This window comes from Hemiscyllium ocellatum, chromosome 3, assembly GCF_020745735.1.
Source record: "Hemiscyllium ocellatum isolate sHemOce1 chromosome 3, sHemOce1.pat.X.cur, whole genome shotgun sequence".
In the NCBI taxonomy this organism is placed as follows: domain Eukaryota; kingdom Metazoa; phylum Chordata; class Chondrichthyes; order Orectolobiformes; family Hemiscylliidae; genus Hemiscyllium; species Hemiscyllium ocellatum.
This window is the reverse complement of record NC_083403.1, coordinates 142207374-142220129: the sequence shown is the minus strand read 5'-3', so window position 1 is coordinate 142220129 and position 12756 is coordinate 142207374. Positions and strand designations below refer to the sequence as shown.

General features: G+C 43.6%; 1 protein-coding gene across 4 annotated transcripts in view; it reads right to left on the bottom strand.

Annotated features, from left to right (window-relative positions):
- Positions 1 to 12756, bottom strand: part of otofa (otoferlin a) — a 446338-nt gene that overhangs the window by 7128 nt on the left and 426454 nt on the right. For all 4 annotated transcript variants that reach the window (XM_060853972.1, XM_060853981.1, XM_060854001.1 and 1 more), the window contains 2 exons: positions 8880 to 9058; positions 7150 to 7250 (listed from right to left, as the gene is read on the bottom strand). In XM_060853972.1, the coding sequence (XP_060709955.1) occupies positions 7150 to 7250; positions 8880 to 9058 (280 nt within the window). The remainder of the gene's footprint in view (positions 1 to 7149; positions 7251 to 8879; positions 9059 to 12756) is intronic.

The following is a 12756-nucleotide window of genomic DNA, read 5'->3' as shown; positions in this document are numbered from 1 at the left end:
CTTAATAGAAATAATTATTCAAATGATTGGAATATGTATCCCTGTGTTTTGTTATGCAGTTCATTAGATTTAAAGCTATCAAATACATCAATTAACAAAACTGACTGCAATAACTCAGCAGGAAATCCTTGTTGGAAACATTGGAGGTAAAAGAATGCACAGGATACATGAAATATGAGAAAACATGGCTACCATTTCTAGGCCATTAAGCTCCAAGAATCTTCTTGACCAGGTAACCAGGCATTGAATAAAGGAAGAGCCCAAGCAGAAGGAGGAGGAGCACAATTGCGAGGATCTTCAAAATCAACCAACGGTAGTTGTGCCAGATGAAATATCTGATGGACTTTAGAGGGTTCATAAACCAGATAAAGCTGGTGTCAGGCCGACTGTAGGTTGGAGAAGAGTCAGGTGTGAAGGGGCAAGAAAAGATAATGCAAGAGGGAAGGGAGAATTGGGAAAAAAGCAGAAGAGATTATAATTAAAAGAGTTACAGTTTAATATCAAATGGACATTTAAAATGTTCCAAAGAGTCATAGAGATGTACAGCACAGAAACAGAACCTTTGGTCCAACTCATCCATGCCTACCAAATATCCCAAACCAATCTAATCCCACCTGCCAGCACCTGTCCCATATCCCTCCAAACCCTTCCTATTCATAAACCCATCCAGATGCCTTTTAAATGTTGCAATTGTACCAGCCTCCACCACATCCTCTGGCAGTTCATTCCATACACGTACCACCCTCTGTGTGAAAAAGTTGCCCCTTGGGTCTCTTTTATATCTTTGCCCTCTCACCCTAAACCTATGCCCTCTAGTTCTGGACTCCCCGACCCCAGGGAAAAGACTTTGTCTATTTATCTTATCCTCGTGATTTTGTCAACCTCTATAAGGTCACCCCTCAGCCTCCGATGCTCCAGAGAAAACAGCCCCAGTCTATTCAGCCTCTCCCTATAGCTCAAATCCTCCATCCCTGGCAACATCTTTTGTAAATCTTTTCTGAACCCTTTCAAGTTTTGCAACATCTTTCCAATAGGAAGGAGACCAAAATTGCACACAATATTCCAACAATGCCCTAACCAATGTCCTGTACAGCCGCAACATGATCTCCTGTACTCAATACTCTGACCAATCAAGGAAAGCATACCAAACGCCTTCTTCACTATCCTATCTATCTGCAACTCCACTTTCCATATGGATTTATAATATATGATTGATCCTTATAGTTCTGTTGGTTTTCTGAACTTAGTTCCAGATTTTGAAAATTTGTATCGAGAAAAATGATTAAACATTACCTTTTATAGCAAAATAGAAGCTATTAGAAAATGTTCAAATTTAAGTCAAGAAATGACATGAATGGTTTTAGTCAGTGGTAGGAAATGGGTGATGTCGCGTGGTTTGCAGCCTTGCAGTAACTTAATACCTAAGCCCCACCTTCCTTTAGTAATTGTGGGAACTGAATTAAAACTTTTGTGGTCAGAAAAAGATCACTTATTCTGTCAAAATTTAAAACAAAAGTTTGGAGCTCTCACTTAGACAGAAGAGTAAAAGAATCAGAAATGCACCAGTGGATTGCAGTAAGAGGTCTTCTTGTGCAGATTAGAAAATGAAACATTGCCTTTTGTTCTTCAGTTTCAATGGACTCCATTGTTTTGATTTTCCAAGGTTTGTTATCGTAACAGAGTCCTTAGTAAAGGTTTGGCTCAGTTAGAAAAGGCAAAGGACCATTTATTTCAGCAGGTGATTGCATGGATGTTTTTAATTATGGTTTTAAGAGCTTTTAAGAATCTTTGATGTGGGACATGAAATACATCTTATGTTTAACTCATTCTTGGTCTTGAAGGACAGCCATAGAGTGAAGGAGCCACCAGTATTGAAACAGGCCCTTCAGCCCAACTCATCCATGCTGACGGGGTTTCTTAAATTGAAATGGTCCCATTTGCTTGTGTTTGACCCATATCTCTCTAAACCTTTCCTATCTATGTACCTGTCCAAAATCTATGCCATCTAAGTTTTGGGCTCCTCTACCTTGGGTATTTTTGTCACTCATGATTTTGTAAACCTCTAAGATCACTCCTCAGCCTCCTATTCTCCAGGGCAAAAAGTCCCAGCCTATCCATCCTCTCCTCGTACTCACACCTTCCAGTCTTGGCACCATCCTTGTAAATCTTTTTTTGCACCCTTTCTATTTAATGTTAAAAATCACACAACACCAGGTTATAGTCCAACAGGTTTATTAGGAAGCACTAGCTTTCAGAGCGCTGCTCCCTCATCAGATAGTTTATGAAGGAGCAGTGCTCCAAAAAGTAGTGTTTCCTTTGGACTATAACCTGGTGTTGTGTGATTTTTAACTTTGTACACCCCAGTCCAACACTGGCACCTCCAAATCGTTATTTACGTTTAATAACATCCTATCTATCTATCATAGTGCAACCAAAATTGGAGGCAGTAGTCCAAATGCTGCCTTACCAATGTCTTGTACAGCCATAATATGATGTCACAACCCCTGTACTCAATATTTGTAGATCAGGTGATGAAGGAGTGTCGCTCCGAAAGCTAGTGTGCTTCCAATTAAACCTGTTGGACTATAACCTGGTGTTGTGTGATTTTTAACCCTGTATTCAACGGTCTGATCACTGAAGGCAAGCATGCCAAAAGCCACCTTCACCAGCCTATATACCCCCTGTAATGCCACTTGCAAAGAACTATGAGCCTGCATCCCTAGGTCTCTCTGTTTGACAACACTCCTTCTGTCTGAACCTGGTGACAATGATGTGAGGTGAGAATTGGCAGCTGTGACAAGAGGCCCTGGCAGGGAATCTGCAGGTGCTACCACAGACAGTTAGATAACTAGTGCTGGAATGTAGCCGAACACTGTCAGTGAAAGAAACCAATGATACAAGGAGTAATCTGGAGCCTGGAAGAACCTCCTGTTCTTTCTGCACTAGAAGGAAATCTCTTCTAAAACCTGTTTGTCTACTGTGGAATCATCTAGGTAAAAACAATGACTGCAGATGCTGGAAACCAGATTCTGGATGAGTGGTGCTGGAAGAGCACAGCAGTTCAGGCAGCATCCGAGGAGCAGTGAAATGGAGCAAAAGCCCTTCATCGGGAATAAAGGTAGAGAGCCTGAAGTGTGGAGAGATAAGCTAGAGGAGGATGGGGGTGGGGAGAAAGTAGCATATAGTACAATAGGTGAGTGGGGGAGGGGATGAAGGTTATAGGTCAGGGAGGAGGGTGGAGTGGATAGGTGGAAAAGAAGATAGGCAGGTAGGACAAGTCATGGGGACAGTGCTGAGCTGGAAGTTTTGAACTAGGGTGAGGTGGGGAAGGGGAAATGAGGAAACTGTTGAAGTCCACATTGATGCCCTGGGATTGAAGTATTCCGAGGCGGAAGATGAAGCGTTCTTCCTCCAGGCGTCAGGTGGTGAGGGAGCGGCGGTGAAAGAGGCCCAAGACCTTCATGTCCTCGGCAGAGTGGGAGGGGGAGTTGAAATGTTGGGCCACGGGGCGGTGTGGTTGATTGGTGAGGGTGTTCTGGAGATGTTCCCTAAAGCGCTCTGCTAGGAGGTGCCCAGTCTCCCCAATGTAGAGGAGACCGCATCGGGAGCAATGGATACAATAAAAGATATTAATGGATATGCAGGTAAAACTTTGATGAATGTGGAAAGCTCCTTTAGGGCCTTGGATAGAGGTGAGGGAGGAGGTGTGGGCACAGGTTTTACAGTTCCTGCAGTGGCAGGGGAAATTGTCAGGTTGGGGGTGGGGGATTGTGGGGTGGGGGGGGGGGGGTTGTAGGGGGGCGTGGACCTGACCAGGTAGTCACAGAGGGAACGGTCTTTGCGGAAGCCGGAAAGGGGTGGAGAGGGAAATATATCCCTGGTGGTGGGGTCTTTTTGGAGATGGCGGAAATGTCGGCGGATGATTTGGTTTATGCGAAGGTTTGTAGGGTGGAAGGTGAGCACCAGGGGCGTTCTGCCCTTGTTACGGTTGGAGGGGTGGGGTCTGAGGGCGGAGGTGCGGGATGTGGACAAGATGCATTTGAGGGCATCTTTAACCACGTGGGAAGGGAAATTGCGGTCTCTAAAGAAGGAGGCCATCTGATGTGTTCTGTGGTGGAACTGGTCCTCCTGGGAGCAGATACGGCGGAGGTGGAGGAATTGGGAATACGGGATGGTATTTTTGCAAGAGGTAGGGTGGGAAGAGGTGTAATCCAGGTAGCTGTGGGAGGCGGTGGTTTTGTAAAAAAATGTCAGTGTCAAGTCAGTCATCATTAATAGAGATGGAGAGGTCCAGGAGGGGGAGAGAGGTGTCAGTGATGGTCCAGGTAAATTTAAGGTCAGGGTGGAATGTGTTGGTGAAGTTGATGAATTGCTCAACCTCCTCGCGGGAGAACGAGGTGGCGCCAATGCAGTCATCAATGTAGCGGAGGAAGAGGTGGGGAGTGGTGCTGGTGTAATTATGGAAGATCGACTGTTCTATGTAGCCAACAAAGAGGCAGGCATAGCTGGGGCCCATATGTGTGCCCACGGGTACCCTTTTGGTCTGAAGGAAGTGGGAGGATTCGAAGGAGAAACTGTTAAGGGTGAGGACCAGTTCGGCCAAACAAATGAGAGTGTCGGTGGAAGGGTACTGTTGGGGACGTCAGGAGAGGAAAAAACGGAGGGTTTGGAGGCCCTGGTCATGGCGGATGGAGGTGTAGAGGGATTGGATATTCATGGTGAAGATAAGGCGTTGGGGGCCGGGGAAACGGAAGTCTTGGAGGAGGTGGAGGGTGTGGGTGGTGTCTCGAATGTATGTGGGGAGTTCCTGGACTAGGGGGGATGGGACAATGTCGAGGTAGGTAGAGATGAGTTCAGTGGGGCAGGAGCATGCTGAGACAATGGGTCGGCCAGGGTGGTCAGGCTTGTGGATCTTGGGAAGGAGGTAGAACCGGGCAGTGCGGGGTTCCCGGACTATGAGGTTGGAAGCTGTGGGTGGGAGATCTCCTGTGGTGATGAGGTTCTGTCTGGTCTGGGAGATGATGGTTTGGTTATGGGGGGTGGGGTCATGGTTGAGCAGGCAGTAGGAAGAGGTGCCCTCGAGTTGGCGTTTGGCTTCAGTGGTGTAGAGGTCAGTGCACCAGACTACCACTGTGCCCCCTTTATCCGCTGGCTTAATGGGATTGAAGCAGAGGGATTGGAGGGCAGCGCGTTGTGAGGGTGAGAGGTTGGAGTGGGGAAGGGGGGTAGACAGGTTGAGACGGTTAATGTCCCGGCGGCAGTTGGAAATGAATAGGTTGAGGGCAGGTAATAGGCCAGCGTGGGGTGTCCAGGTGGATGCAGTATGTTGGAGGTGGGCGAAGGGATCCTCGGAAGGTGGGTGGGAATCCTGATTGTGAAAGTAAGCTCGGAGGCGGAGGCGATGGAAGAATTGTTCAACGTCACGGCGTGTATTAAATTCATTGATGCGTGGACGGAGGGGGATGAAGGTGAATCCTCTGCTGAGGACTGATCGTTCGTCCTCTGTGAGGGGGAGGTCTGGAGGGATGGTGAAAACTCGGCAGGGCTGGGAGATGGGATCTGGTGTGGGTGTGGAGCGGGGGGTGGGGGTAGAGCCAGTAACTGGAGTGGGTCTGATGATGGGGGATGGGGGTGGAGTCATGAGCAGGGGTGGTGTTCCCCTCGGGGCTTTGGTGGGTGGGGATAATGACAGTGGGGTCTGTGGGGGGCATGTCAGTAGAATGCAGGTGAGTGGCGGTGGGGGTGGATGTGATGGCAGACACGGCAGTAGGGGTGGCGGAAGTCACTGAGTGTGTGACATCAGCGATGATGTGAGGGGCGGAGGTCATACTGAATAGAAACAGACCCTTTGGTCCAATTCTTCCATGCTGACCAGAATGTCCCAAACTGAACTGGTCCCATTTGCCTGCGTTTGGCCCATATCCCTCTAAACCTTTCCTGTTCATGTATGGTCCAAATGTCTTTTAAATGTTGTCATGGTTACCTCTTTATGTGGTGCTTCTGGTGATACCAACACCAGTCTCTATGTACAATTGTTCAGCATGAAAATATGGTCAGGGTCTGACTGACATTTTCAGAACCTAATGTTGAAGTGTCACAGTAGTCTTTGGCAGCCTGGTCTAAGTGTATGGGTGCTCAACAGAATATAACCTGAGAAATTACTTTGAGCTGAGTGAAGGATGGGTGAGTAAGTCATTAAAGGGTTTAAGCTTCCTCACATGTCCCTTTCTCAATGAACAGAGGGCTAGAAAACACAGTTAATAATGAAAAATCCTCCAGGTGAGTAAGAAGACAGCAGTCACGGGGTATATGATGCTAATTGTGTCATCACAGATCATTGCTTTCAATCATTGCAGGTACAGGTACTAGTTTGGTTGACCTGTGCAGAGGTCACTCCCGCTCTCTGCAGCAAGCATGTGATCTTGACAAATAATCTAAAAAGCTCTATTGCTTAGATTGTGTTTCCCATCAGTACAAACCCAGAGAATAAAACTTCTGGGTAAATGCTACTGATATGCACTCTTAGAAACAACAACAAAAAATTCAAACTCTCCAAATGCATTTCAAATGCTTATTGTTAATACTTAGATGAACGTAAAGAGTTGGTTGGATATTGGCAGAATTTGAAAACTCAGAGGCTTATTCAGAGGTGTATTTCGTCCAGTGGGAATGACCAACAGGCCTCACTGAGTCAAATTATTCCTTTCCAACTGCTCCTCATTTACAAGCATTTTACAAGTGACTTCTAACCATATGTCCCAGCAATATCAACCATGTCAGCCTTATGGAAAAGACTGCTCCTTCACTTCTGTAAATGAACAAGTCAGTCGCTAATGTGAACAGCAATATTGTAATGAAACATTCGAGATATATTTCTGTGAAAACTCTTCTCGAAACGTAATTTTCTTTTAAGATGCTGTTATCTTGCTCCACCAATGTCTTCTTTATACTATTTACAAATAAAATACAAAGCAGACAATAGTAGGGGAGAGCTTGTTTGTCCCAAAGATTATAACCTGATACTGTCCTTATATTATGAGACAAATATTTGTATTTTGGCATATTCTTCAAAGGGCTGAGTAACTGCATTGTGACATTACTGAGACACTGAGACATGAACTGGGATATAAAGGAAGAAGGTACACTTACTTTGGCTTCTCCAGTGGCTCTGGCTCATTCCGAGCAAGTCCTGCAGGGCTCTTCTCAGCTTCCTCTGCTGTCAGTAAGTGTAACTCAGCCTCCACTTTACCCTGGAAACAGAACAGACAGAATGAATGGTTCTTTCACAAATTCAAAGTGATGGTCACTCCATTTGGCCTCGTTTGGAGTGCGAACAGGACCAAGTTTACAGGTTTGCATTTGACCTGAGAGACCGAGGGTTAGTTCGCAGTGAAAAGTTAATATCTAGCTACCAAATAGGGGTCTTCTTTCCTGTATGAAGGTGCCTGTTTAGAGTGAAGAAAGATACTGCCCTCATTTGCCAGTGTTTATGAGGTGGCATTCATATCTTCTGAAATTATGATAGTTTGTTTGTATGGTAGTCAGTGAAACAAACGAGTGATACAGCAAGTTATGATTGTGGAGACCATGTTACACTTACCATTTAGTGCCCCACCCATAACTCACCCAGTGTTATCTCAATTTCTCTTTTTCTTTTGTGGAAGATATTCAGCTCATGAGACTAGACAGTATCAGTGAGTTACTGGGGCAGACAGCACTAGAGCTATATGTAAACTTTACTACCCCACTTGCCATAGATCTAGCTAGAGTTAGTAAATAGCAATGTGAAAGTATTAGTGTAGGTAAATCCAGGAGAGCTGGATTCAAGACTAAACTCCTGCTCTCCTACCAGACAAGGTACACATTAAGAATCTACCACTGGCATATTCTTAGGGAAAGAATCCCTTTGTTTGATTTGTCCTTTCATTTCCTCACACAAAGTAACTAAATCCAGTTGCTGTGTTTGTATTGAAAGTATACAAATTGAACCTTGAAACTTTTGAATATGTCTCATTCCCATATTGATCAACGTATTTATCTACTGTAGTTTCAGGAACCATCAGTATATTTACACTAAAATATGAACAACTAAGCATTGCATTTATTCAATGAAAAATGAATGAATCTCAGAAATGGTCTCGATTATAATGACCCAGCCAAAATTACATGTTATATATGAAACTAAACTTGGAAAGTACAAGATTGTGTACAATTAATAGAAAAAGTGGTCTTTGCATTTCATGGTATTGCAACTCTTAAGTGATTGTAAATATTGATGCACCCCAAGTAAAATACTGTAGAAAATGTGCTCAAAGTGCAGTCTCTGCCACATACAAATTATCACTAAAATGAAGATGAAATAAAGTAAAAGTCATTAGAGAAAGAGATGACTGGTTGTGGGTTTAACCTGAGATGAAGGGTGAGGTTGAGAAGGAGAGTCCTTCATAGTAATTTCAGTTGGTGCAGGAATTGAACTCATGCTATTGGTGTCAGTCTGCATCACAAACCAGCCAACTGAGCTAACCAATGTCCCACCCACAACCTCCTGTGAATGAAAGAGTTACCAACAGAATCTGTGAAAAATAATAGAAAAATGCTCTTGTCACCTGAATTGTATTCACTCATATCTGATTGTCTAAGAACAATCCTTCTTGTGAAAGATGTAAAGGAAATACAAATGAATTGAGACTTTATAAATTAATAAGGAAAAGAAACTTGAATATTTTGTGTCAAATTCTAACAGTGTGATTAGTGTAGGTTCTTGTGTAGACTGAATGCATTTGGGACTAAATGAAAATTCTTGGCCTGGATTTTAGGGTAATATTGATGGTGAAACTGTCAGCTGTTTATCAATTTAAAATCTATTTAAAACTTTTTACCGTAAGCTCCATTTCATCATTTTCATTTCTGGCCACAAACGGCCACCAGCCCTTCACCCTCTTTTGTTTAAAAATGGAAACAGTGGGGAAAGCAGATTCATCCGTAGCCATTTCAATGGTGCAGAGCTTGGCTGTTTTTGCTCCACGTGTAAATCGGTTCAGATCCAGTTCAATCGCACCTGCCAGGAAACACAGCAATGAGAAAAGAGTCTAGTTCAAGAAAACTGCCTCAGGACGTTGTTTCTTTTTCTCATGAAATATCTCTTTAAATGGCGTAACTCATATTGTTGAATGAGTTCTCTCTCACACTCACAACTCCCCCACCCCAGACAGACAGACAGATACACACACACACACACATACACACACACACACACACACACAAAGTCCCACATGCACACATACATATACGTTTGTGGGGTGAATTTGTACTTGCAGAGTTACATTGTACTTTGCTCAAAAACTGCATGAATTCATGTAAAACTCTGTTATCTCACTTTTTAGATTAGAATCAGTTTAAATGTTATGGCACAGACAGAGAACACAGGGGGCTAGCCCCTTCAACATATTGTCTGGCTAACACCAATTGTTACAGTTAACCTGAGAATGTAACTTTGAACAAAGTTTTATGATTTACACATGAAAGAAGTGAAACTATCATGGTATTCGAACAGATGAAAGACTCAACAAACAATCAAGCTTTTTTTCAATGTATAATTTCAGTTACATCACACTAAACTTTTGCTATAAATTCTGTCTTCCAGTTGTGTCCAGCACAACCACCTGATGAAGCCAGTGCTTCCAATTAAACCTGTTGGACTATAACCTGGTGTTGTGTGATTTTTAACTTTTTTGGAAAAAAGCTGTGTTTTGTTTGAAGTTTTTGTCCTGCATTCATCAAGACAATTTATAAGAATACCAACGAGAGGGGAAATCAAAGGTTTTGCTGTGCATATGTAAAGGCTCCTGTGTATCAATAGATGCGGATTCTATGACATGTGTGTGCTTCAGCATATACACAGCCAACCAACTCATTCTTGCATACCACACTGGGAGTCTGACCGACAATCTGAAATTGGTTATCAATGCAATTGTTCACACGATCTGAGCTACATTTGCTAAATAACTATCACAGAATCATGTTGGACACTGTTTTGACTTTTTAAATGAACACTGCAACATTCACAAAATACATTAGCTATGTGGTTGACTCTTAACTGCCTCTCTGAAGCGACAGAACAAACCACTCACTTCAGGTCAATTACGATTAGCAACAAATGATGGCCTGATCAGTGAATCCTTCTCTTCACCGTGGATGTGCAATGTCCTTACATGTCAAAACCCCCCATTACCATCATCACCACCACCCACTAGGATAGACTCAGGGTTCTCCACTTCTTCCTGACCCCTGCCTGACCAACACATCCTCACTTTGAACGACTTTTCCTTTAACTTCTCTCACTTCCTTCAGGTCAAAGGTGTAGCCATGGGTAGCTGCAAAGACCCCAGGTTCGCCTGTCTTTGTGGGTTACATGGAACATTCCTTGTCCCAGTCCTACTCCGGCCCCACCCACAACTCTTTCTCTGGTATATCAATGACATCATCAGTGCTGCTCCCTTATCTAGAATTTGGAAAAATAAATCAATTTTGCTTCCATTTTCTACCCTGGTCTCATCTTCACCTGGTCCACCTCTGACTCCTCCCTTCCCTTCCTTGACCCCTCTGTTTCAATTTCTGGGGATAGGTTGACTCCCACTATTCACTATTCTCACTGACCCCCACAGTTACCTAGACTATACTGGAAAGACTCTATTCCATTCTTCCAGTTTCTCCAACTCCATTGTACCTGTTCCGATGGTGCCAACTTCAACGAGGGAGCCTCCAAAATGTCCACTTTCTTCTGATAATGAGGACTCCCAACATCGCTGTTGACAGGCCCTCAACCAGGTCCAACCCACCTTCCCCACTTCAGTCCTCCCCTCTCTTCCCTCCCACAATAGCGATATGGTCCCATTTGTCCTCACCTACAATCCTACTAGCACCCACATCCAGAAGATCATTAGTCACCATTTGCACCATCTCCTGTGAGATGGCATCCCTCTTCTCCCTTGTCAGCCTTCTTCAGGGACTGTTCCCTCTTGGATACCCTGGTCCACTCTTCCATAGCACCTTACCCTGCAACCACACAAGGTGTAACACCTGTCCATTTACCTCCTCCCATCTTAGTATCCAAGGGCCCAGACATATCTTGCAGGTGAAGCAGCACTCAATCTAGTTGACTGTATTTGCTGCTCACAATGTGGTCTCCTCTTCTCTGGTGAGGTGAAAAGCAGACTGCATAATTGCGATGCGGGACACCTATGTTCTGTCCCTAAGCTTCCAGTTGTCTGCTACTTTAACACCCTGTTTCCTGGCCAACATCTCTATTGCAGGTTTACTGCAGTGTTCCAGCAACGATCAGCACTAGCTAAAAGAACAGCATTGCATTTTCTTGCTGAGGGACCCTGCCATCTCTCGGGCTAAACATCAAATTCAATAACTTTAAAACCTGATTCCATCCTTCTGTTTGTTATTTACACATCCCACACCCAGTCCTGTTATAACATGAGTTGTTTTTAGCACAGTCACCCATTATCACCTTCCTCCTAGGCCTAGTATCACATTATAAAAGTTGGTTTCAGTACAGCTCAGAAGGGCTGATGCCTGAAACGTCCACATTCCTGCTCCTCAGATGCTGCCTGATCTGCTGGGCTTTTCCAATGCCACACTTTTCGATTCTGACTCTCCAGCATCTGCAGTCTTCACTTTCTCTCAGCTCTTACTTGTTCTGCTTTCCTTCTGCCCTGACCGGTCATCCACAGTCCCCTCATACACCTACCTCTTTCATATCTCTCTGTCTGAGCTCCATTCCCCTTCTCCCTCTTCATCCCCAACTTCGTCATCAGCATAAATACCATCTTTTCCTAGCTGCTAACAGTTCTGAAGGAGAGCCACTGGACTTGAAACATTAATTCTACTTTGTCTACACAGATGCTGCCAGACCTGCTGAGTTCCTCCAGCACTTTGTTCTTGTCATTAGATACACGTTCAGCAGCCTATTTTTTCCACACACATTTACAAGACATTTTCTAAATAAAATGAGATTTGTCAATTTGATGTAGCAGTAAGGTGTCATTGTGTACTTACATTGGTCCTTTTGGTTGTTTACCCTAGGCTGTACATTTTACTTTGCTTATGGACTCCAGCATCCATTAGTTTTGCTTTATATGGAGGTAAATTACTTTAAAGAGCACCTCAAAGTCAGAATATTGCTCATGTATCCTTGCTCCCTATTTTCCTATATAATCCATGCACCGTCTAGAACTCTTCAGGTCTGTAACTGTGTTTGTGAAGGTTTCCTGTGTTTAGTACTCCTTGTGAAATCACAAGCCCTGGTTTTGAATGAGTACATTTAGAAATTTCAGATAGAGGAAATCTTATGATGTCACTGCACACCTTAATCAGATGAAAGAGAATAAAAAACTTGTTTATCCTTACTAGTGTACCTACAGCAAAAGAAAAGATCATATTATCAACGTAATGGCCCCAGCTTTGTTTTTTTTTGTTCAATATTGTCTCATTTTCACTCTTTAATTTTCATTCAGCTTACCACAATTCTGGGTGTGAAATTCTATTACATTTTATTTATGATCTCTAACCAAAAAAAAAGTTTAGAGGCCTTTGAAAAGCAACATATGATCAAAATCCCATATTTCTGAGTATGACAAACAGGTGGAACCCTTCCGATTTTCACCATCACATTTACAAAGTTTCATACAAGTGGGTTGAACAAAATGGACCGTAATCTTTAAATTCAAATTGCATTATTGCTTTTTT